General features: G+C 40.0%; 1 protein-coding gene across 1 annotated transcript; it reads left to right on the plus strand.

Annotated features, from left to right (window-relative positions):
• Positions 1-387: 387 nt before the first annotated feature.
• RALB (RAS like proto-oncogene B) lies at positions 388-23,921 on the plus strand. Its single transcript, XM_083349898.1, has 5 exons — positions 388-650; positions 12,174-12,329; positions 14,766-14,974; positions 16,284-16,461; positions 18,412-23,921. The coding sequence occupies exons 2-5, from the start codon at positions 12,216-12,218 to the stop codon at positions 18,529-18,531; spliced, it is 621 nt and encodes a 206-aa protein (XP_083206024.1). The 5' UTR covers positions 388-650; positions 12,174-12,215; the 3' UTR covers positions 18,532-23,921.
• Positions 23,922-25,869: the final 1,948 nt, after the last annotated feature.

A 25,869-nucleotide genomic window follows, 5' to 3' on the forward strand; every position in this document is an offset into this window, starting at 1 on the left:
AGGTTGCCTACCCCTGCACTAGCCAGACCTTCCCCACCCCTGACTGCTACATGCACACGACCCTCAATTTCCTTCCTCGACCACCCGTTCTGTAGTCCATTCTCTTTCAACTAATCATCTTTCTTTTCGCCTCCAATTGGACCAGAGAGGGTCACATGCTTGCGACGCACGCTTTCCCCCACCCCCACCCCCACCTCGTCGGACGCTTCTGGATCCAGGAGGCGACTCGTAAAGAAGCGCCCGGGAGGTGGGCGGGAGCCCAGAGAAGGGGCGGAGCGAATGCAAAAGAAACAAAGACGCTGCGTCTGCTTTCACCCGCGACGTCGTCGAGCGCGCCACGTCGGTCATTTAAAAAAAAAAAAAAAAAAGGAAGCCGCTGCGCGCGCAAGTCGAGAACCTGAAGGGAATCGGAAGCGTGCGCACGTACGGGCTTTCCTTCATCGGGGCGGTAACGAGCGCGTGCAGGCGCGCGCGCGCGCGGCGGCGGTGGTGGCGCTGCTGCTGCTGCTGGTGCTGCCGCTGCTATCCGCCTCCCTAAAAGCAAAGCTAGCGGCGCTAAGGGCGACCGGCCTCGGGCAGGGAAACCTCGCTTTTCCTCGGGAAGCCTCAAGTCAACAAATACCCAGACCCCCGCCCTCCCCAACTAGAAGGTAAATGCCACCCTTTCTCGGTGTTTTTTTTCCGGGGAAGCCGAGAGCGAGGAAAGAGGCAAGAAAGAAGGGCTCTCCTAGTTCAGCCTTTTTTTTTTTTTTAAAAGGCGAGCCAGGCTTGCAGCTCTGGAAGAGGGAAGAAAAGGGGAAGCGAACGCGGCGGGACCGCTTTGGGGTTGGGCGTTTGCTTTTCCATTTTGTGGCATTGCAGTTGGGAACGGAAAAATAAAAATAAATACCCCTCCCTCCCTCTCTCCCTCCGGTGGTGGACCTGGAAGAAGCCCGCAGGCAAACGAAAGTACTTTGTTGGTGTAACTAATCCATTCGAGGGGACGTTGGGGTATCGTTTCCCTCTTTCCCTCCCAATCCATTCTTACCCTGTAATGGCGGCGGAACTTTTACGTGGTTCGGATGCCTTTTTTCCCCCTCCTCCTGGATACGGATGGCTTTCGCCTTGGTTTCTTTTTGGGGGTGGGGTGGGGGGGCGGAAAGAGAAGGGAAAGCCTTTTGTGTACCTTTCGCGGCAAGCCGCTGCTCGTTCGAGGGGCTGCGAGAGTGTGTGTGTGTGTGTGTGTGTCCGTAAGGGCAACGCCACTGGCGATCCCTTGGCTTAAAAGAGAATTTTTCTCGTAAAAGGCTGGGAGACGTGGGTGTTTTTATTGATCGGAGGTAAGAAATAGTGGGAGTAGTCGTGCATTATTAGGCAAAAGACGAGTTGCCGTGCGGGGAGAAATGTCGCTTTTTAAGTATCGCTTTGGAGGAAGGAGCAAACGATCTGCAAAAAAAGCTTTGACTTGGGTTATAGAGAACTAGTCCAGCATAAAAGTGGGGTGGGTGGGTTTGGATTTCTAGCAGACCTCCCACGTCAAATCTCGTTTCCACTTTTAGTGTGTTAGGACGTTGTAGCAAATTAGCATCAGTTCCCTTCCTTTTCCTTAAGGGTGGACAACGATACCGTGTTACTATTTTCTGTCCTTAACCTAAGGGAGATAATATTAACCCCCTGCGAGAATCTGAGGTGACGATGGGTAAATTCTTTATGGAAGTGTCAACAGATCGTATATTTGTTGCTCTCCCGATTCCTTTCTGGATCCCCTTGAAAAAGGCTCGCCTTTCTGAACTGTCTTGCTGTATTTTCCGTATTAAGCTGGATTGATTTAAAGGCCTTGTTAGAATATAGAGCATGGTTGTGCGATATATTTATAGAAGGAATTGTTCATTTTTTTTTAATTAATATAGCCGCCTAGGTTCAAATAGCTCTAATCTGCCAAAAAACATTTCTGACTTGTTCATTTTATATTGTCCAATTCTTGGAGATCAAATTTGGATAAATACAGTGCTTGAATTGGAATTCCTTGGTTGTGTTACTCTTATTTAAACAAAAAGTAGATCTCTGTTAATCTCAGTACAGATTCCTAGGGAAAGGCACTATTTGCATTCTTTCCTTTTTTTGTTCTCTAATAGATATCTATCTATATAATGCCCTCTCTTATTTTATGACTACTAATTATACACTAAAGAATGTTGTCGTCAAGGGATGCTGGACCTTTTTTTTTGGAAGACCAATAAAACATTGTATAAGATTATACCTCTACTTGTGAAATTTAAAAAGAAAAAGGGTAGCAAGACAAGGTTTTTCTTTGCAGAAATCATGTTAATATCTGCTCAGTAAATGCTCCACTAATTTTGGTAGAAAAAGTTAAGATAATCAACCTTTAATTTCCTAAATCCTTCTAGGTTCTACATCAGTGTTAAATATGCCACTTTTTGGTAGAGATTTTGGGCATATATTTTTATTAGGGCTTTTTTCCCCTAATTAGAATTCTCAGGTCAATGCCATCTAGGTCAAGTATTTATTTTGTTTTCCCCACTCAGTTTCTTACTGTTATTTGTTTCAGCTATTCAGGCTTCCTTGAAGGTAGCATTTCAAGCATGGATATCTGCCATTTATCTTCAGCAGTGAAGACAGATACAAATCATTCCTGCATTTTCTCTGCAGTCTCCTTATCCTTCTTCAATAATATTTGAATTCCCTGGTTTTCCAGAGGTTCAGCTGTCTTTCTGGCCAGTTTCCTAATTCTGACATACAGTATTTAAAGGGCTATTAATATATGCCTCAATATTTTTTTAGCTCTTTTACTTTTTTCTTACGTTCTTTTGTGCCATGAAGTAACATTTTCTTTCATTTATTTTGTGCCATTTCTAGTTGGAATACCCCCTTCATACTCCTCATTATAGATCCTGCAAAACACAGACTTCATCATTATGACTTGTTTCTTGTATGTGCTGAGACATGTTAGCTAATGTTACACAGATGCTTAATGTTGATCTACAGTAAGTTGAGAACACAAAAATGCTAGATAAGCAAAAGATAGGGAAGGCTAGATCAGGGACTCTCTTGCCATTTAGAAATAAAGAAGGGATCTATTAGATGAGGTTCTAATGTTTCACTGAAGAAAAATATGGAAATCTGAGGTTTGGTATATTGACTACAATCTTGTTTTGTCAATTTTTGTCTGTTTAGGAAAGCAGGGTATAATAGATTTGATTGAGCATATAGGAGACATGGTACTACTAACTGATATCTTGGTATATATAAATGTTTTGCAGTTATATATGTAACCATGGAATATTTAATGCTACTGTGGTTTTTCTTTCAGAAATTACTGTTTGGAACTTAAGAGAATGACAGCGTTTATCTACTTTTCATGTACTAGAGATTTGTAGTGTAATTTATTTTGTGTGATTGTGGTTTAGCTCAGCCAGTAAATGACAGACACCGCAACCATCATAAATAAAAGACAGTTTTGATCATGTGACCCTGGGGATGCTGCAACAGTCATGTGAAACAGTCATAAGTCACATTTTTAGTGACTTATGCTGTTGTAAACTTTGGTCACTAAATGAACTGTCTTAAGTTGAGGACTACTTGTCTGGAGGTAACATTTTCTTTCATTTGTTTTGAAAGAAAATACCATCCCTATCACCACTATTTTTTTTCTAGTTCATTCCAAGTGGGTTTATAACCCATTAATATTGATCTGGTTCAGTGATAATGCTAAAACAAAATGTTGGTGGTTGTGGAAAAAAAAACAGTATTTTTTTCAGATCACTAAGAATGGGTTTGTATCGCGTGCACAAACACAAATCTCAGCAATCTTGCAATTTTCTACCTCTGGAATAATTCTCCATATTTCCAAGTATTTAATAGCATTCTGGAAAACTACATTTCTACTTACAGTCATTTTGGGTTTAGCTACAGTTCAGTTTGTAAGATGTGACATTAGTAACTTATATTGTGCCTCAGAATTATTGCACTTATAGGATAAAGGTAAAGGTTCCCCCGCACATGCGTGCTAGTCGTTTCCAACTCTAGGGGCCGGTGCTCATCTCCGTTTCTTATAGGATAGATTCATTTAAATGTAATATCCTATTTAAAATTCATATTTCATAAGGAATCATGCATATTAGAAAAATTATTAGAAAATTTTGTCATTATAAAATAGGCTTGTTATAAAAGAATCCATATACGTTCAACACTTTAGAACTTTTAGCTGCAATTATTTTATATTGAAAATGATCCTCTTAGAAATAAGAAACAGACTGTTATATTCTCAAGCTCTAACCCTGGGGTATATTTCAGGCTTTTCTTGAGGTTCTCCTCAAATGTTTTGAGCTTTTATCTTGCTTAAAGACATGAAAGAAGCAAATTTCATTGCTATTACTTGAATCCAGGATGATGAGATACTTTATTCAACATTTAGGTTCATTATGTGCAAAGTGCCAAGGCAGCTTCTCTCAACATGGTAACTTTCAGCTGTTTTAGGACTATGATTTAATTCAGTTTGGGAATTTGGGTAGTTATTTTCTGAATGCATCTTGAGAATATCTGATTGAGGAAGACAGATTCTTGTTGCTTTAGATGCAAATCAGTATATTATTTTATGTGGAAGAGTAAGAAAATATTCAGTAAGAACGTGTTATAGGTATTGCAATTTTCTTCCCAAAACTTGTTTTCTGTAAAATCCATTCTTTATAAATTAAAAAAGTCTTGCCGTTCAGAAGTTCATTTTTATGGTAGGACAAAGAAGTTAATATGCTTTTTCTATCATGGTGTTATTCTCTGTGTGATTTACTAGGATCTTCCAGTTTTCCCCACATGTTTAAAACTAGTAGAATCCAGAGGAAATTTATTTTCAATTATTTCAGTAGAGATAAATAATATTTGCCACACTTGGCATTCTTGTACAAATTTGTATTATAGTCTGATGTTGGGGGGAATGTTGAAATCTTATAAGATTAGAATGAGAATTTGGTAATTTTAAATGTTCTATGGCAGGGGTATCAAACTGCCGGCCTGCAGGCCGGATGCGTCATGCCAAAACCACGCCCATCCCATTGCTGGTAATGGGAAAAAAAGTTACGATGCAACACGTCACGTGACGTTACGAGTTTGACACCTCTGTTCTATGGGGATGGAGGGACAAGAGTATTTTGTTATCCAACATTGCCTATTGCTGGCAACCTATGATCTAAAATTCTGAAGTCTCTAGATTTGTATTGAGTCATTTTTAGATTGTAATTATTTACCATGTGTCCCCATCACGAAGATGTCAAGACTGAGTGATTGATGGATAGAAACCTGAAAATATGGTTACATTAACACAAAGTGTTACTTGATTATTTGAGGCTGGTTTTGTGGATGTCAGTTTTTAAGTTCTTGTGATGTTGATGGTGCTTAAGCATGTAAGCTTGTTTTTCCTCTTCAGTGTGCCAATTCTGATTACATCGCTAATGAGTTGTGAACCTGTATCTCATTACACTTTTGGGTTTGGTCACTGAATAGGCTTAGCCAGGGGTAGGCAACCTTGGCTCTTTTATGACTCGTGGACTTCAACTCCCAGAATTCCTGAGCCAGCTGCTGGCTCAGGAATTCTGGGAGTTGATGTCCACGAGTCATAAAAGAGCCAAGGTTGCCTACCTCTGGGCTTGGCTGTTAATGCCTATACACAAAAAGGCAGTATGTGTCTTCAGTTTTGCTGAATAGCATTACGGTTGTAAACTCAAGGCAAAATGACAGCATGTAGCCATGGCAACATTTGTGTGTAGGTTTTTAAATGTGGAAGCATGCAGGTACTCTTGATTATTGCTCATCATTTTTATCTCTCAACGAGGAAATTTGCATTTAAAGCAACTTAAACTTTGAGAAAGAATTGAGGTATTATGTTCTTATATCAAAGATGCAGCAAAATCAGGCAGAAATTGGATTTGGATTGTATAAAAAGGATTTCTTTATATTGAACGGAGTTCTAAAGGAAGATACCGTATTTCTGTAGCATGAAATATAGTACAAGAATAGAGTTGCCTTGATGCGTTTAATTTATTTCATGAATGCATTCTGGTACATAAAGTATTACTGTTATTAATGTTCTGAGCTATTCAAGATTAAGTGATATGGGGAGAGAAGCAAAAATAGCTCTGCATAACTTATTTAGATATATTGAGCACAAAAGAAAAATTGAAGTACTACTTCCACAAAATTAAGTAACCAATCATTATATAAATAGCAATCACATGACTTAAATTTAATGGTTTGGGACCAGCAGCATGACCTAAATTGTATAGTTTTCTTCAAATGGATCACTTTAATAAATGCAGTGCAACTATATATACATGTGAGACTGTGAACTCTTGCTAATGCAAATTATATTGCTTTGGAAATAATGGTCACAATAAACTATTAATAACCATAGCCAGAACTGATGTTGTCAGTTGCATACAGTCACATGACTTTTCACTTTATATTCATAGCATTAACAATGGAATGTCTTGTCCCAATTGTGCTAAGTAAATGGGGACTACCTGTAGTATGCTTGGTCACTGGTAAAGCTACAGTAATGTTAAGCTAACTAGTTACCAAAAATCTCAAAATTAAACTACTTGTATACCTATCACTGGACACCTTTGGATTGATTAGCCAGTTGTTTTTGACCATTTGCTGATTCTTATCCCTCCTCAAAACTCATGGTAGCCTGTTGGTCACATTTCCTCATGGTTTTCAAGTAATCTGCATAAAGAGAATGCAAAATTTGGGTTTAAACTCTACATTAAAAAAAAACTTAAGATCATGGCATCTGGTCACTCCCTGGCAAATAGAAGGGGAAGAAATGGAAATAGTGACTTATTTTATTTTTTGAACTCTAAGATCACTGTAGGTGATGACTGCAGCCATGAAATTACAGATAGTACTCAATTACAACAATTCATTTAGTGACCAAGCAGCGCGGTGGCCTAGAGGTAGAGCTCTCGCCTCACAATCAGTTGTGAGTTTGATCCTAGGTAATAGCTGATATTTCTATCTTTGGGCACAATGAGTAATTATTTGCTGCAAACTCTGATAGGTGTCAGGAAGGGCATCCAGCCAGTAAACGCTTGAGCTCCATTCTGTCACCCTGACTCCACAAGGGATTAAGGTAAAGGTAAAGGTTCCCCCGCACATGCGTGCTAGTCGTTTCCGACTCTAGGGGCCGGTGCTCATCTCCGTTTCATAGCCAAAGAGCCAGCGCTTGTCCGAGGACGTCTCCGTGGTCATGTGGCCAGCATGACTAGACGCCAAAGGCGCACGGAACACTGTTACCTTCCCACCGTAGTGGTCCCTATTTTTCTACTTGCATTTTTACGTGCTTTCGAACTGCTAGGTGGGCAGAAGCTGGGACGAGTAACAGGCGCTCACTCTGCTACGCGGCACTCGGGATTCGACCCGCCAAACTGCCGACCTTCCAATCAACAAGTTCAGCGTCCTAACCCACTGAGCCACCGCGTCCCTTCTCCACAAGGGATTACAGGGTCGTTAATAGAAAAAAAAGTGACCGAAGTTACAATGGTACTGTGAAAAAAGTCTTATGCCTGTTTTCACACTTACAAACGCTGCAGCATCCCCATAATCATGTGATCAAGACTCAGATGCTTGGCAACTGACTCATATTTATGATGGTTGCAGTAACTCAGGGTCATGTGATCATCTTTTGCAAGCAAAGGCAATGGAAAAGTCTGATTCACTTAACTGTGTTACTAACTTAACTGCAGTGATTGACTTAACAACTGCGGCAAGAAAGGTTGTAAAATGGGGCAATATTCACTTAACAACTATCTCGCTTAGCAACAGAACTTTTGGGCTCAATAGTGATCGTACGTTGAGGACTACCTGTAAAAGATAGCAAACCTAGGCAGCATATTAAAAAGCAGAGACGCCATTTTGCTGACAAAGGTCCGTATAGTAAGAGCTATAGCTGTGAGAGTTGGACCATAAGGAAGGCTGAGTGCCAAAGAAATGATGCTTTCCAATTGTGGTGCTGGAGAAGACTCTTGAGAGAGGGGATGAAATCAGTCAATCTTGAAGGAAATCAACCCTGACTGGTTTTTGCAAGAACAAATATTGAAGCTGGAGTTCAAAATACTTTGGCCACCAAATGAGAAGAGAGGATTCCTTGGAAAAGACCCTGATACTGGGGAAGATTGAAGGCAAAAGGAGAAGGGAACGGCTGAGGATGAGCTGATTATATAGTGTCAATGAACATGTATTTAAGCAAACTCCGGGAGATAGTGGAGGACGGGGGAATCTGGCATGCTATGGTCCATGGGGTTGTGAAGAGTTGTTCATGACTTAGCGACTGAAAACAACATTAACAAGAAGGTGTAACACTAGGCAACACTGAATATGAAAAACATCCTTGCTGTTTTCTGACTGCAAGGAAAGTTTAGAGTAGACACGTCAAAGACAAGGCCTGGGGGCCGGATCCAGCCTGCGAAGTTGTTTCATGTGGCCCGCGAAGCCATCCTGGAAACAGTGAGGGAACGGCCCTCGCTGCCTTGGTCTCGGCCCCGGCTGGCTGGGAGCCAATGTACAATTTTGTGGTGGCCATCTATACTGAAATACATTCAGTCTTAGCTCCACAAGGCCATTTGGAAACAGCGAGGGACTGGCCTCTGCCACGTGGGCACTGACCTCTTTGTAAGGAATTAAATGCACTATCGGCTGGAAGTGGTCAGCGCATGGCCCTGTTTACTTAGGGCAGGCTAGGAGCTGGGCAGCGTTGCGCTTCTCTTCAGATTCATGCCACCCGGCTCAGCCTCTCGGCACTGGGAGAAGAGCACCCCGCTGCCTGCCAAAACTGGGCAGGCTGGGCAGCATTGCGCAGGTAACATTGACTCTCACGCTGCTCATGGCATCCCCTCCCCCAGAGTCCACCAAGCCGCATATGTGAAGTAGGCAAGGGCCATGTGCTTGCCACTTCCAGCCGATGGTGCATTTCTTCATTCCTCACGAAGGATGACACTTCCCCAGCTGTGTTTCTTGCCTGTTTTTCTTCCTCCCTCATCTCAAATATTTTCCCACCACTCTGTTGAAGGAAGGAAGAAGGGAGGAAGGAAGGAAGGAAGGAAGGAAGGAAGGAAGGAAGGAAGGAAGGAAGAAAGGGGTCTGAGGGAAGTCCTGCCTTAGTTCTGCCCTGCTGCCCTTTCACCATCCCCTTGCCCCCTCCTCCTGGCCCATCCTGGGGCGTCTCCAATCCTATTGCTAAGGGAAGCTTCGGATATAAAGCCAGGTCTCCTCACATGGAGAGGGAGTGGGCCTCCCTCTTGACTTTGCCCTCGTCCCCATCATGAGCAACCTGGCTAAGGAGAGCAAGTACAGCAGCAGCAGCCTTGAGGAGGAGGTAAGTGCAGCTGGGCACCCCCTTGGGAAAGTGGGGCTGGGCTTAGTGCCGCTGGGCTGGGTATTTGACCTCAGCACCACCCTCCAGCCCCCCCCCCCCCGCATGGCCTGGTCCTCCAGTGGACAATGCCTTGGCACTTGCCCCGGTCCCATCTCCTTCTGCCAGAGACCCTCAGATCTGTCCCACTCCTGCCCAGGCCCCCATAGGCACCCTTGACGCGAACGATGTAGAGCTGGCCACGCCCACCCAGCAGGCCATATGCACTCCAGCTACGCCCACCCAGTAGGCCACGCCCACCCGGGCCACATCCACCCGGCCCCCCAAGGGCAACTGCAATGCTGATGCGGCCCTCAATGAAATTGAGTTTGACACCCCTGGTTTAGAGGGAAGGGGCAAGAAGAGATTTACTATTCTTGTGCTAATAGAAAAGGTTTTGAATTGCCACAATCATGTCTTAAAGTTTAATATCTCAGTATAATTCTGAATATAAGATAAACTCTGAATCATTATGATGCCTATAATTGAGTTATCTAAAATATTATAATCCATTTGGCTTCATACTTTTATCAGATATATATTATGAGAAAATAGAATTCATATTTTAGTTTTGCAGTTTCTGATTTCATGTTAACCGTTAAATCAGACTTAGAAATGGAGTACTAGAAGGCTTTTACAAAAGCGTTCTGTCTGTATATAAATCAGTGGCCCAGACTCTGTTCTTAAAGAATGACCGCTTTCAGTTGCAGTCTAGCTGGACAAATCGTGGAATGCCAGCTGCATGGCAAGTAAAAGGAGAAAAATTGTATCTGCTTGCTTGATTAGAGTCAATAATAATAAAAGTAGAATTTTAGAAAAGTTCTGAGCAAATCTGAGGAAGGAATCAAATTTGAAAGCTATTAAATATTTTATATCTATATATCTTCTATGATATTAATTTAAAACTGTATCGTGGTTATTTCATTATTTAAACAAACATAGAAGCCACACTGTTCCAGACAAATGTAGCTAACCTATACTCTAAAAAATAAAATAAAAATAAAAGGGGGGGAGGAATTATGTTTGGGAAAAACCATCCACAACAAATCTACACTACTGCAAGGACTGGGAAAGCAGTCAGGTTTGACAAGGATTTTTGGAATGTAAAGTAAAATAGGAATGGTATGGATCTCTAAAGAAATGCTATTCTAGTAGACAGGCATCACAATTTTCTCTGTTGTGGTGCCTGACCATGCTGTATAGGCAAAAACAATATATTGATTATCCACTCTGAGCTTTACATGGCAATTCCTAAAAATCTAAGGTATCTCAGGGAGATTTCTATTAATTGAAGAAAATATTCAAATCTGAATAAATAGTAATAGCACTTAGACTTATATACCGCTTCATAGTGCTTTACAGCCCTCTCTAAGCGATTTACAGAGTCAGCCTATTGCCCCCCAACAATCTGAGTCCTCATTTTACCGACCTCGGAAGGACGGAAGGCTGAATCAACCTTGAGCCGGTCAGAATCGAACTCCTGGAGTGAGCAGTGAATTAGTCTGAAATACTGCATTCTAACTACTGTGCCACCACGGCTCTAAATGTGGAGACAATTCTAAGAATTTCAAAAGTATTTTGCTATTCCTGGGTATCAGATAGGCCTGAGAAGACTTGATAGTCTTGCAGTCTGAAAGAGAACACTTGACCTGTCTGTATATAATACTGTATGGCTAATTTTGGTGTTAAGATTTCTTTCAATTAACGAGCCTCACAGAAGATAAATACATTGTACGAGTAGTTGAGTCTAGAATGATGGGCTTAAGTCATGCCAGTCATTGCGTGGGTCGCCATGTGACCATACCTGACTTTACAATTTTTGTTGTGGCTGTTGTTAGGTGAACCTGGCAATCGTTAAGCAGATTCATTGTCCTCTGGGTATTACTATTTTTTTTGCCAGAAACTGGAAATAAAGGCCAGTTTCTGGCAAAATGCATCATAAATTGCAGTTACATGACAAACAGCTGTAAATGTGGGCTGGTTGCCAAGCATCCAAAATGTTATTGGAACTTCAAATCTGGGTCATCTCTAGCCCTGAGAAATCTGACATAACTTTAGTTTAGTGACTGGCCATATGTTGAGAACTACCTTTACATAGACGAGAGCATCAAACCTCTAGTATAACCCCTCTTCTGTTCCTCTTGTAATACACATTATGTTAATATTTGGTTGGCAGAAACTTTCCAGCCTTTTGGGCACAATTCATTGATGAATTTCCATGATAGATAATGTAGTGAAAATATTTTCACATCTTCCCAGCAATCTCCTCTATGCCTTCAAAATCTGTTTTAGGAGAGTTCTCCAAACTTTAGGTACCAAATGTTCAGTGTAATATGAGCAAGCTTCAACCTTTTATTTTTATTCTTTTCTGTTTCATCGTATTTGTTTCTAATGCCAATGAAATTACGAAGTTAGCATTTTAACACAAATTAAAATTGCACGTTTCTTAACATCGACCTGTTTACACACTATAATTGAAGCCAAACTTGTGTCTTTTCAAGTGAAATTATAAGTTTGCTATTTGAAAAGGGAAACAGAATTTTGCACAAACTTATTCAAAATTGTACTAGAATTATAGGAAAGCCTAACAATTATTCATCATATTGTGTTCTAAATTGATTCAATGGTGTATCCAGATGAAATTGTGGTTAAAGCGTCAATGCTTATTTTGTTCTTCTCAAAGGTTGTGACATATTTGAAATTTTGTCTAAATTGCATCATAGAATTCTGTCATTCTGATGATTAAATACTTGATCTATTTTTTGGCTTCTAGCTCATCATTCTGCTCGGCTCATACCTGACAACTATATTAAAAATGGCTGCTAGTAAGGCAAAAAGTCAAAGCTCTCTTGCCCTTCACAAAGTAATCATGGTTGGTAGTGGAGGCGTTGGCAAATCAGCACTTACACTTCAGTTTATGTATGATGAGGTAAGATATTGGTTGTTTTTCTATTTATAGGTATTAAAATGATGTGCTATAGGGTCTGTACTAAACTGCTTTTACTGTGCATTGTGGGACATCAATGCAAGATCATAAATTTGTAGAGCCTTTTTCAAAAAGAAATAATTTTATTTTGTTTTTTCCTGTTGGTAGTTTAAATTAGATCTCATGGTTTTAAATATAAGAAGCCTTCTAGAATAGTCAGTAAAATAACATCTCTTTATAACTTTTTATCCACAAAACTAATTTTTTTTCCTTTCAAAACCAATATACCACTTCATGCATTTATTTTTTTCTTTAAACGTCTCCCTTCTCTTAAGAATGTAATCATATATAAGAAAGTGGCAGAAATTCTTAAAAGAGCCATTTCCCATCTACATCGGTTATCCCTGCAGCCTTACTATTTTCAGCATTATAACAGCACATTTTACTCCATTTTCACCAACATTTACAGCATTCATTTCAATTCTAGCCTCAGATAAGTTGTAATTAGGTATGTTGTAAAGAGAGAAGCAACCTGGAATTAAGGAGAAACTTTCTAACAGTGAGGACAATTAACCAGTGGAACAGCTTTGCCTTCAGAAATCATGGGCATCACTGGAGGTGATCTTAACCATTCCTTGCTCTCTGGCTACATACTGTATTTTCAAACTTTTGTTCCTGTCAACATACATGCTGTTTCTCTTGTTCTCTTTTGCAGCAGTCATTCTTTGCTGGGCATTTTTCTCATCCATGTTTTTTTCCATTTAATGCTTCCACTGTGAATTGTTTTTCATACTTCTCACTACTATTTCGTAATTGCATACACCTAGAGTAATTCCTTATATTCTGTCCAGGGAGGTTTTCTTTCATTCTCTTTCCTTACATTCATTGTATTAGGAGATTAATTGATCTTCTACAATTTTTTCCACATAAAGCACTTTATTTCCCCCCCTCTCCCTATGTTCTACTTTGTCTCTTATTATTTTTACTTTTCTGGGGATTTTTATGCCCATTTTTTTGAAGATCTATTGTTGACACTGCCAGAAACGATGGCCTGCCTTAAACTGAGGACCTCTTATCCCCTTTATTTACTGATATCAAAGTGGTCATACTTAATTCTTTCACTTTCTGTGTGTTCGTGTGAATTGACTTAAACTATATATTTGAAGCCTTTTTCTAAGCATATATTTACCAAAGGATCACCTTTATCATTGTTCATGGGTTTTAGAAAATTCATTTAAAATAGTGTACAATTTTTGCAGTTCTTCCTGAGTCTTTTGTTATCAACATTTACCTGAGTGATAACTACCAGATTATAACACAATTATCACCAGCCTGCAATTGTACGCATCCGCAACAGTGTAGATGCTTTCAGCGTATGTGTTTTTATATGAATATCAAAATCATACATTTTACTTATTTTATAATTCCATCTATACTTTCATTTATATCTTTTCATCATCTCCATTCCATCAGTTCAACTATGCATTCGTTCAAATTTATTACATCTTTCCCTTTTATCCTAGTTCCACAACACAGAACATAGTTGTTTGATTCATTGCATTAATTCATGCACTTAAATACCATTTATTCCTCTTACAGTCAAGTTGTCTTCTACATGCCATGGTTATCAATAGATGGGGTGCATAAATCTGTCATCCAATGTGGCTTTGATGACTTGAGGCTCTCACATAAGACTTTTCAGAAAGACAGGAAATGTTATTGGCTGTCTATGCTGCATGCAGTATTCCCTGCTAATAGTAAAGATGCCTACTGATCCAGATCAGTTTTTGACACATTTTGACTAGTATGCCACAAGCACAATGAAACCCAGTTTTTCCCTAAACATTTTCCTGTTGTATGGTAGGATTTGTAATATAAAGGCTACCTTGCAATTTCCAGTATCCCACCACGTGTTGAGTATATACAAATGCTTATTAATAGTAATGCTAAGTTTTTACCCCATTTTATAGATCATGCTAATGTAGCAGAAGCATAACATGTGACTTGCTTGCAATCTTACCTCTCAAAAAAGAATTACATAATGCTTAGGATTTCAAAGGTAGGCTTAGAATTGCTTGAACAAATTCTGATGGCAATTTAATAGAGTCATCATGAAGTCATCTGGAAAATGAAGCTTCATTTCAGAATTGTTATTTGCCTTTACTCACAATAAACAGAAGCAGAATTAATACAATATTTACAAGGGAATTTTTTTAAAAAAAATAGAGCACATTGTTTTAGACTGTCATATTTTGATCCCTAGATTATTAGTTGAAGCAGATCTTTAACACACAAGTGAAGGAAATATTTTGATTTTGGTGCTATACACCCCAGAACTGCAAATTGGCATTATTGTTAACTAGATAATTTTCCATAACTTAATTTGCCATCCAAAGGATGCAAGAATCCTGTATCTAACTATTGTTTTATGCTGTCTAGTTTGTTGAAGACTATGAACCAACCAAGGCTGATAGTTACAGAAAAAAAGTTGTTCTAGATGGGGAAGAAGTCCAAATAGATATTCTGGATACAGCTGGGCAGGAAGATTATGCAGCTATTCGAGACAACTACTTCCGGAGTGGAGAAGGTTTTCTCTTAGTTTTCTCCATAACTGAGCACGAATCCTTTACAGCCACAGCAGAATTTAGGTAAATATGATCTCTAGATGTTTTCATCGGGCTTTGATTTTTGATTGAATCTACAGTGTGGTCCAAAAGAAAGATGTCATCTTTCCTTTTTTCCCCCCAGAACACATTATTTTGAGCTGCTGCTAAACTGAACAGGAAAATGCTTAGCATATTTGAAGACGCAAAGGCTACCAATTAAATGTGGCTGTGGGGTTTGCATTTTGGTAGAGCTAATAGTTTTTACTATTTAATTCTCCCTCTGTTGATATGAACATTTGCAATAGCTGTAACTGTACAAAACACAAATTCGTTTTATATCAGTATATTAGTTTGTGAGAGCCAGTGTGGAATAGTGGTTAAGGTGCTGGACTGGGAGACCTGAGTTTTGACCTTCCTTAGGGATGGGCCATTTTGTCTCTCAGCTTTACACTGAGAAGTTAAAAGCCTCTACAGTGGGCTTACATGATAAATTAAGGTCTGTAATCTTGGCCTTCATGCTGATGTTTATTGATTTGGCATAACGGTAATAATAATAGCTGATTATGCTAATACAGTGTTATGCTTTGCTAATAGTTAGCATGGTGGTGACTATAATGTGTACACTTCCTACTTAATCTTATGTAAAGTCTATTTAAATGTACATATGTATATGTGTATACATAGGTAAAGGTTCCCTCGCACATGTGTGCTAGTCGTTTCCGACTATAGGGGCCGGTGCTCGTCTCCGTTTCAAAGCCGAAGAGCCAGCGCTTGTCCGAGGACGTCTCCGTGGTCATGTGGCCGGCATGACTAGACACCAAACAGCACGGAATGCTGTTACCTTCCCACCGTAGTGGTCCCTATTTTTCTACTTGCATTTTTACGTGCTTTCGAACTTCTAGGTTGGCAGAAGCTGGGACAAGTAACAGGCACTCTCTCTGTTACGCAGCACTCGGGATTCGACCCGCCAAACTGCTGACCTAACCCACTGAGCCACCACGTCCCTTATGTGTATACATATATACACACATATACATATACATGTATATATGTTTAGATTGATTAGATAGATAGGTAGGTAGGTAGAATAATAGATACAATAGATTGCATCAGTTACTTGCAGTAAATATTATACTTTGAATGGAAACCGGAAAAAAGAGGCACATTATCTGGTAGTGGGGATCTGCAACCTGCTCTTCTGCTTAACCAGTAAATGTAATATGCAGTAATAGCATTGCAGTTCCTTTGGCATACCACACTTATTGTGTCTGACATGCATGCATTTTTCACCCTAGCAGGAAATAATGATTAAGGCCATATCTACTGTTTTGCTTTTAATATGCTATACTAGAGAACAGATCCTCCGTGTAAAAGCTGAAGAGGATAAAATCCCATTACTCGTAGTGGGGAACAAATCAGACTTGGAGGACCGTCGACAAGTGCCTGTAGAAGCTGCTCGAAGTAAAGCAGAAGAGTGGGGAGTACAGTATGTAGAGACATCAGCAAAAACAAGAGCAAATGTAGACAAGGTAAAGTAAGAGTTTGTTTTCAGCAATATTTCATAGATGAGGCTGTCGGATCACTATTGACATTTGTTTTAATTACACTTACATATAACTGTAAGGCAAAATAAGTTGGCACTTTGTGAGTTCTCCACGAAGGATCACTATAATAGTTATCAACCACTTCAATGTAATGAAAGAATTTGAGCAAATGGTGACCTAATAAAAACTGCCTTTTGTAAATGGATATCTTGGCTGCCAAATTTTCTCTTCAATTATTCCCCAAACTGCAAATTATACATGTTAGCACAATACTGGTAACCCTCGACTTATGACTATAATTGAGCTCAGAATTATGGTAGTAAATCATCCCAGTAGTACGTCAAGATATCATGTGACCAGACCACTTTATGACAACAGTGAAGCAAACATGGCAAAAGTTCCCAATGGGCACTTTGTTGCTGGAAAGTGGAAATAAATGCTAGGAACCACAAAAAATGTAACAAATCCTGGTCACCTGACTGTGGGTTGCTGCTGCAAGTGGGCATAAAGGAATATTGGTTGCTAAAGCTAGCCTTAGCTCCATCAGTGCTAGCAGAGCTATGCCTGTCGGTAGAGAGAAAAATAAATCCTCATGGTTTTCTTTGTTTCGCTAAAGCTAGCCTTTGCCAGCCTAATTCATGTGGAACTAAGTCTAGCTATGGAATTGGGTATGTGTAGTTTAATGAAGAGAAGGGTGAGGGGTGACATGATAGCAGTGATCCAATATCTCAGGGGCTGCCACAAAGAAGAGGGAGTCAAGCTATTCTCCAAAGCACCTGAAAGCAGGAAGAGAAGCAACGGAAGGAAACTAACCAAAGAGAAAAGCAACCTAGAACTAAGGAGAAACTTCCTGACAGTTAGAACAACTAACCAGTGCCTGAGCAGGGGATTGGACTAGATGACCTCCAAGTTCCGTTCCAACAACAACAACAACTTCTTCTTCTTCTTCTTCTTCTTCTTCTTCTTCTTCTTCTTCTTCTTCTTCTTCTTCTTCTTCTTCTTCTTCTTCTTCTTCTTATTATTATTATTATTATTATTATTATTATTATTATTATTATCACCATCACCATCATCATCATCATCATCATCATCATCATCATTGTGAGGAAAAGAAAACCGAGAGCTTCTCCAGCATTATTTTTTATTCAGGAAAAAAAAATCCTCTCGTGGGATTGTGCCATGTGGCCCAGCAACGAAGTGCCTTTTCTGTTGGATTGCCTATTGCCCACTTAATTTGAGAATCCTATAAGCATGCTTAGCTCTGAGAAATTATTGAACTGGGCAGATTCAACTTGTCTTGAATAAATCTTTTATATTTAACATTAGCATGTACATGTGCAGGTTAGATTCCAGTCGAATTTTTTTGAAGCTCTTATTAAATTTTGCTTTAATTCCCTGAGAGTTCCTGTGCTTTTTGCATCAAATTCAAATAGTTAAAAGTGAAAAAAGTGATTTAGGACAGTCTTTCACACTTACGACCATTACAGCATCCCCACGGTCACCTGATCAAAAATACGGACGCTTGGCAACTGGTTCATATTTGTGAGGGGTGTGGTGTTCATCTTCTGCATCTATCCAACAAGCAAAGTCAATGGGAAAGCCAGATTCAGTTAACAACCATGTGTCTAACTTAACTGCAGTGATTCATTTAACAATTGTAGCAAGAAAGGTCATAAAAGGGGGCAAAACTCACTTAGCAACTGTCTCACTTAACAGAAATTTTGGGCTCAACTGTGGCTATAAGTTGAGGACTAACTAACAAATTTATGACGGTTAAAAAAATTAGCCATTTAAAATCACCTTTGTGAATAAACAGTATGTTTAGGGATTTATATTTTTTTCATAATATGTTGCACTAATTTAAAACATGCACTATTTCTTCATGCAAGCCAGTTTCAAATGCTGATAATGTTGCCTACTTTTCTTTCTTCTTAGGTATTTTTTGATTTGATGAGAGAAATTAGATCCAAGAAAATGTCAGATAATAAAGACAAGAATGGCAAAAAAAGCAGCAAGAATAAGAAGAGTTTTAAAGAACGATGTTGCTTATTGTGATCTTTAAGAGCTACACTTATAGGTGACAATACTAACAAGACATTTTACTACTAACAATAGAGGACTGAATTAATAAGAAGAAATCTGAATTCAATACATTTTTCAACTCACATTGATATAAGAATTGAAGTTCAGCAGATCCATGTATACCAAGAAGGATGATTCTTGAAAGCAGCTTTCACTGGTAAACAGTAATGCAAGCATTTTTTCCTTTTATCATAAGCAATTTACCTGTTAGTCATATGGTGCACTCTGAATTTACCTCCGGATGCTGCTCCAAGGGCACTCCTCAACAACTCTTCACCACCCTTTTTTTTTTTTGTTTAAATGGCGTTCCACCAAAGTTGTAGCTGTCTTTCTGACTTCATTTTGTGTGGTCTTAAAGGCTTAAGCCTTCGGTGATTTTTTTTTAAAACCACAAGTTGTCAAAATGAGCTATTTCTAGCCTTTAAAATGTATAGTGCTGCTTAAAATAAGTTATGGTGGTGTCAGCTTTGCTGTTTTGCCAACATATTAGATGGACAGTGTAAGGCTTATCTTTAAAAAAAAAAACAGAACATTGAGCATTTCCATAATGACTATAGTAAATTTCAGAACATTAGTAAATATATTGTGGCAAATTAATACTGTCTTAAATCAGGAGTAAATTAACTAAGAACCTTGATGCAGAGGAGTTTTCTAAGATTAACTCAATTTTTCAGTACATTTGTTGAGCATTTTAGTATTTGAAATCTAAGACGTATGAATGACATCAAGCTAGACGTTTTTGGTTTATTCCATTGAGTAATTCTACCCTTCCTTCCAAAGAATTGGTTTCCTCCCTAAACTTGGACATTTTTACTCATGGTGTTGTGATGGTTTGGAGTCATGTATTGAAGCCATAGTGGTTGCTACATTTAACAGAAGAAGGGTGTTTTTTTTTAATGTGAAAGTTCACATTATGTAGTTTCATGAATTGGATACAGCCCTTGTTTTGAAAGTGGGTGGTTAAAAAAAATCCACCAGTCCTTATCCTGCACTTACTCCATTTGAACTGTAAAAAAAAAATTAAGAAACTTGTACAGAAAATATTTCTAGTAGTTTGTTTGAACCAGAGAAACTTAATGATGTATTATAGTTGGCTTTACTTTCTTTCTCCCATCAGAGTTGTTGGTATCTGCCTAGGTTGACAACAAGACATGAAATTCCACTCCTGAGTGAGCACGCACTAGTGTTTTCCACACTGTGGAGCAGTGGTGGCTAAATTAAAAAGACGGAGATGTGCAATCTTTTCATATATCTATATATCAAGTTAATAATGAACAGTTGCCAAGATGTCTGACTCTTGGTTTCCTTGTACAAGAACTTTTTATAATTATTCACTGGATAATGGGATAAAGTTTGTAAAGACAGCTAAATTTATTCAGTTAACAATTGTTTTTCTTCTTTTGTCACTATTTGATCATTAATGGGGTAAATAAAAATGGCATGTGGAAGTATATCATTACACTTTTAAAAAAATAGTTCTGGCCAATTCATTAAACCATTCTTTCTCAATGTGGCGCTCTTTTAAACGGTATTTTATTTTTCCATTTCCAAACAGGATGTGAGAGGAATGGTCAAAAAGCACCAAGCTGGAGAAAGTTCTGTTGAGCAAATATACTTTATATAAACGCTCTTTCAGGTTATAGAATACTTTCAAAATTCCAAGAATAAGCAAGTCTCAGGATGCTTTGGAAGGTTTACAGCACGAGTGTCAAGCGTGTCACATGATGTGTCATAACGTTTTTTGCCTTTGCGGGTGGGTGTGGCCTGCGTATGACGCATCTGGCCCACGCGGGCTGCTAGTTTGACACCCCTGACTTAGAGTATCTAGCTTAGCTCTGGGTATGCTTTAAGAGCGAGGGGGGTTTACGAATTGAGGTTATGAGACCACATAAAACCCAAGTCACATAAATCAATGAGCCGGGATTCTGTCCTTTCACTTGTCATTTTTTTCTTCTTACAAACTTTTGAAATTATTGTATCTATATTGGAGTATATACACTGTTTTCATTTAGTATGCAGCATGGAACTGCTTTGATCATTTTCAACAAAAGCTCCGTAAGGCTCCAGAAAAGAGGCCTGTGCATTTCATATGGTCCTATATACCCGTGACTTGGAAAAGTGATAAAACAGCTGCTTCATAGATAAGCTGCTTCAGTTTTTCAGAAATTGAAAACTAGGGGAATAAACAGGTAGCAGTATGAAGAAGAAAAATACAACCATGTCTGGATAGTTAGAAAGTTGAAGTTTATATCTGAGGATAAGGATTAGATTTATCAATTAAGAGTATTTGAAAAAAAATGCCCAATAATGCTAAAATAGGAAAACTATAAAGGAGTTTTATTTGGATTATATTGTCATAGTAATAAAACAGTACTAAATGATATATGAATATAGGCTGAAGCAGATAACCAGTTCACATATTGTTACTGTGTGTTAAAGAAGACAGAATGTGACTAGATATGTTTATTGGATCGGGCAAGGCAAATAAAACGCAAGATTGCTCTTCTAACAATCAAAATATGGGCAAGGTTCAGTGTCACCTGTCCTAAATGCAGATCGAGATCTCATAATTTTCAGCTATGGAGCTTTCAATAACAAAGCATTCTTTGGGGGATATAGTTTTGATAGGTACTGATTTTATGCAACATAAAACAATTTGGTACCTGTGGATTTCATCTTGAACAGAGATGGGCAATATATAACTTTCCAGATGCTGCTGAATGTCAGCTCCAGTAATCCTAAGCATATGCTAGCAGGAAGGGACACAAGGATGTTGCAGAACCCTCTTTGGAAGATCAAATGTTGCTCAACCCATGGTAGATATTTTATTTTGATAATACATAGAAGCTTTCAGCCATCACGAAGGATTCACAGAAATCTCTAAAATAGGTAAACATAACTTCAATAAGAAACTTGAACAAAAAAATGGGTTGTTTTTTTTAAGAATAAGGAGTTTTATGCAATAAGAAAGCAAGCAAAAAGATACAATTCATGTATCTCCAATTTCTATTGAACATAATATTGCATGCCTTTTAGCATGAAGGAACTACAGAAATTTACTGGGGAAAATAACTTGCATAGTTTAGGCATTACTTTAACATTTTGTTTTTAATCTTTGTAAGCTGCTCAGAATCACTTGCGTGAGATGCATGGCCATATACCGGTAAATTGAGGCATACACACAGATTCAGGGTTTAGAATGGAATTTGAAACATCCACATGAGCCTTGTAGTTACAGAACTGTTGAAACTCTTTAGAGAGAGATGCTACTTAGTATAACTTACAAACCACTTCTTTTCATGCTTTGTACAGCCTTAATAGATACTCTAATCCTTTATTCAGTGGAAATTTATTCCTATGTCAGAACTGCTGCCTAAATTCATTAAATCAAACTTATTCCCCTGTAATGTTTTAAAAATAGAGCAATTTATTTAGAAGTTGTTTACTTTAAAAGACAGCCTATGAAATCGGTGTTACTTAACATTGTTTAAGAATTAAGCCATGATGTTGTTTGGGTTCTTCAGTTGTTATTGAATTAGAATTCCCAGCATCCCTCATCCTTACCTATGCTGCTTTGGTGTGTTGCTAATTCAGATTCTGCACTTCCTGGCATAATTGCTTGGCTGCTTATACTCAACTGTTTAAATGAACTTCTAATCGCATACGGTGCACATTCTTCAAAGGATTTGAAATCTGATAGCATCAATGACTGTATTCACAACAACTGGGGACAGTAAACCTATAGGAAGCTGTCTCACAGTGACTCACATCATTGGATCTAACTCAGTATTAGCCCCTTTGATCAGTAGCAGTTGTCCAAAATTCTTAATTTGACTTTTCAGTCTCTTGAAATAAGTTGAGTTATGAAATTTGGTATATGTAGTGGGTTGTTAAGTATATAAATGAATGCATTTTTCTCCTGCTTCTGATTTCTATGTAGTCCATTATTGCCTATAAACCAGCTGTTGGGAATCTGGATCTTGAGGAACATAGGACCTATTGCTAAACTATCCATTCTAGGAATTATAGGAGATGAAGTCTACTCATACTTGGAAAATCACAGTCATACGTGTTTGAGCTGTACTTGTAAAAGCATCTGCAGAAATTGGACTCTACATACATGGCAATTAATAAACCATATATGGTCCCATGCAAGTCATTTTTGCATTTAACTATTATATAGTTTGAGTTGACTTCTGTGCTTATTTTATAAATATCTTACAGACCAACACCAGTCAGGCAAGTCTAAATAACAAAAAACAGGTTGCGAGCATGACAGTCATTCCACAAAATAGTTGATCGAAACATTTGGGATATTAAAAGTTAGCTTTAATTGGGAAATAATTTATAAAAACCCCAAAATTATTTGTTCAGAAAATTTTTAGGAGAGAGAACTCAAAAGTATATATTTTATTGTAATAAAAGAAAATAAACTATGAGCTATATTAGAGGGAGAAAAAAAAACTAACGGATAGCTTATAAACTGACATTAATTACAGTAATTTCTAGTGAACACTCTGCTTCATTTTAGAACCATAAAATAGACTTGGAGACTATATGTATCTATAGCTGGTTGTGCAAAATGGGAACTGAATAGAAATGAAATGTGAACAAAAATAATAATCTCTAAGCTTTAGGTGTAAAATATTAAATCAAACCTTTTGAAATGTAACCCTCTATAGTTTATATCTTTTCAAAAATCCAAATTACAATTCTGTTTTCATTCTCATGCTTATTCATATCATTAAAAAGGAAAACAGCTATTGTGAACAGAATGTAATTTCTATCAAAGCTCACAAAAATATTATAAAAGCATTCCATTAGAATATTGGAAAATTCAGACTCTTAATTTCTATATATACCTTATACTGACACTTATTAACAACTATAAAGTATAAGCTGCTTTTATTACAACCTTGCTCCTCCAAAATATTTTCAAGTCTCCTTGCAACTCTTCTGGTTCACAGATATTAGTCTTTTCAATGTTATGTGATGTAGCTCTACCAATGATGATTACATTATGTGTGAATGAAGTTACTCTGGTTTATCTGCAAATGATGGTAAAGAAACCCTATTGATATGAAGGTTACTTCAGGATTATTTATGAAATATGGTGTTTTTAAGTGTTTGAATTATCTTTTTTCCAACTTTTAATGCAAACTGCATTTAAAAAAACAAATCCTGGATGCACACCTGGAAAATGTACATGTTTGGTTCCATATGAGAATGGAATTGAAATGAAAAGTGACACAACTGCATAATAAAATTCTAATTTCTCTTCTGAGAAGGCTCTGTTAAACATCAAAGGGAGTATGGTTTCTTGAAAGGCCCAATTACCATAATCCCTTGTCATACATAAACTAGGGTATGACAGCGGCGACGGCGACGGCGAGTACCCCGCGGGGCCCTAGCCTGTCATCTCCCCACGGGCCCGAACACCGGCGGGGGCAGTGGCGATGGGGCGCCTCTAACACGCCCCCGAGCCGCTGCAACTGCTGCAGCCATCCAGAGTGGGGCCGGTGCCTCCATCCTCGGCTCCCTATTATGCCTCCCTGGACAACAGCGACGTCAGGGATGTTCAGGAATCAGGAAAGACCCTGCGGATCAAATGGATCAGCTAGGCGGCGGAAGAGACAGCCGCAGCAACCGGGACTGGAGTCGTTGCCCTGCTTCGACCTCCTGGCCTGCTCCTGATCAACGGCGGCTTCTCCCTGGGATCAAGGAGATGCCGCAGGCCGGCTGTACGGACCCGATCGACCACCACCGAGGGGCCTTTGACAGCGGCGCTATACTTCTCCAGGCCCCGGTCACCCAATCTCACCGAAACCCCTCGACAGCAGCACCACTAGATGCGGCGGGGCGTCCACGGCCCGCACCCTGGGTGCCGACACTATCTCCGTGCCGATCAACACCCCTAAAGACGCCAGGATGCAGCTGTTCGTTGGAGATGACGGCGACCAGACAACCGAGGCCATCAACATCTGGCCTCCTCCAGCTCCGAACCCCCCCCTGCCCTCCCTCGCCCCACAGGCATGATGGGCCTGGGTGCAAGCCACGGTGGCAGAGTGGCCTGTCCTACACCTGCAGCCCCATAGAGGTGAGAGCTCTATGGGGTATGCTTCACCCAGAGTGGGTCCTGGACCACCCCCAGAAGCAGAATCACAACCCATCGTGAGAGGATGGGGGAGTGGCCTGCTTCTGCGGTTCACCCAGCCAAGTGGCAGTGGCTGGGTGACGGTCCAGATACCCACCTACCCGACTAGACCCTCCTTCTAATGCTCCACCCAGGGGACCGCCTTCCCAATGCTCCCCGATGCTCCCTATGCATCTTCAATATTCTTGCATAGACCTTCTCGCCCTCAGGAGTTCCCCCCTCTCCTGGGTTCGTCCTGCCTTCATTACATCAAACCTCGATGACGGGCCCGACCTTTGGGCCTCTGAGAGATGGCCAGGCAGGGTCAGGGGCCTCCATTACAAGACCAACAAGAGGCCCCTGGTTAAGTTTCTTGTTAAGTTTTTTGTTGGGTTAGGGAGGGGGGCGGGAAAAGAGTATGGCTGCTCGGGGAAGGCAGGCCTTCCGAGTGCCATAACGCAGGCCAGGCTTGGTGAGAAACGAGGGCCAGTCGCCGACAATATCCAAAGGTGCACTGACGAACATCCTATTCCCAGGATGGTGGGGAACGGCAGAAGGTGCACAAACAGAGGGCCGCATCATCACCGGGAGTGTCATCTCCGCTCTGTACAAGCGGTGAGACGCTCCGACCCTCTGTACTTCCCCGGAGGACCCGGGAGCGAAGGTGTGCAGCCTCCTATGCTGAGGCTGGTCTACCTGAATGCCAGGTCCGTAGCTAACAAGGCACATCTTGTTCGTGACCTAGTGGAGAGTGAGCACGCGGACCTGGCTTGCATCACGGAAACCTGGCTGGGCCAAGAGGGTGGTGTCCCTCTGGTTGACCTCTGCCCGCCAGGTTTCCAGGTGCTGCACCAGCCTCGGACCCACGGGAGGGGCGGGGGAGTGGCAGTTATCATCAGGGAATCCCTTAGCCCGCGAGAGATCACCGTCCCTCAGATGGTCGGGTGTGAGTCTCTCCTACTGAGATACGGCCCGGGAGCGCAGTTGGGCCTGCTGCTAGCATACCTACCACCTAATCGTGCAGCAGCAGCCCTGCCTGAGCTACTCGATGTCCTCTCAGGGTTGGTGGTTGAATTCCCAAGACTCATGGTCTTGGGCGACTTTAACCTACCGTCCCTGGGAGGATCGTCCGATCTGGCTCGGGAGTTCATGGCTTCCATGACGGCCATGGACCTGTC

The sequence above is a fragment of the Vipera ursinii genome, assembly GCF_947247035.1.
Source record: "Vipera ursinii genome assembly, chromosome: 1".
NCBI lineage: Eukaryota > Metazoa > Chordata > Lepidosauria > Squamata > Viperidae > Vipera > Vipera ursinii.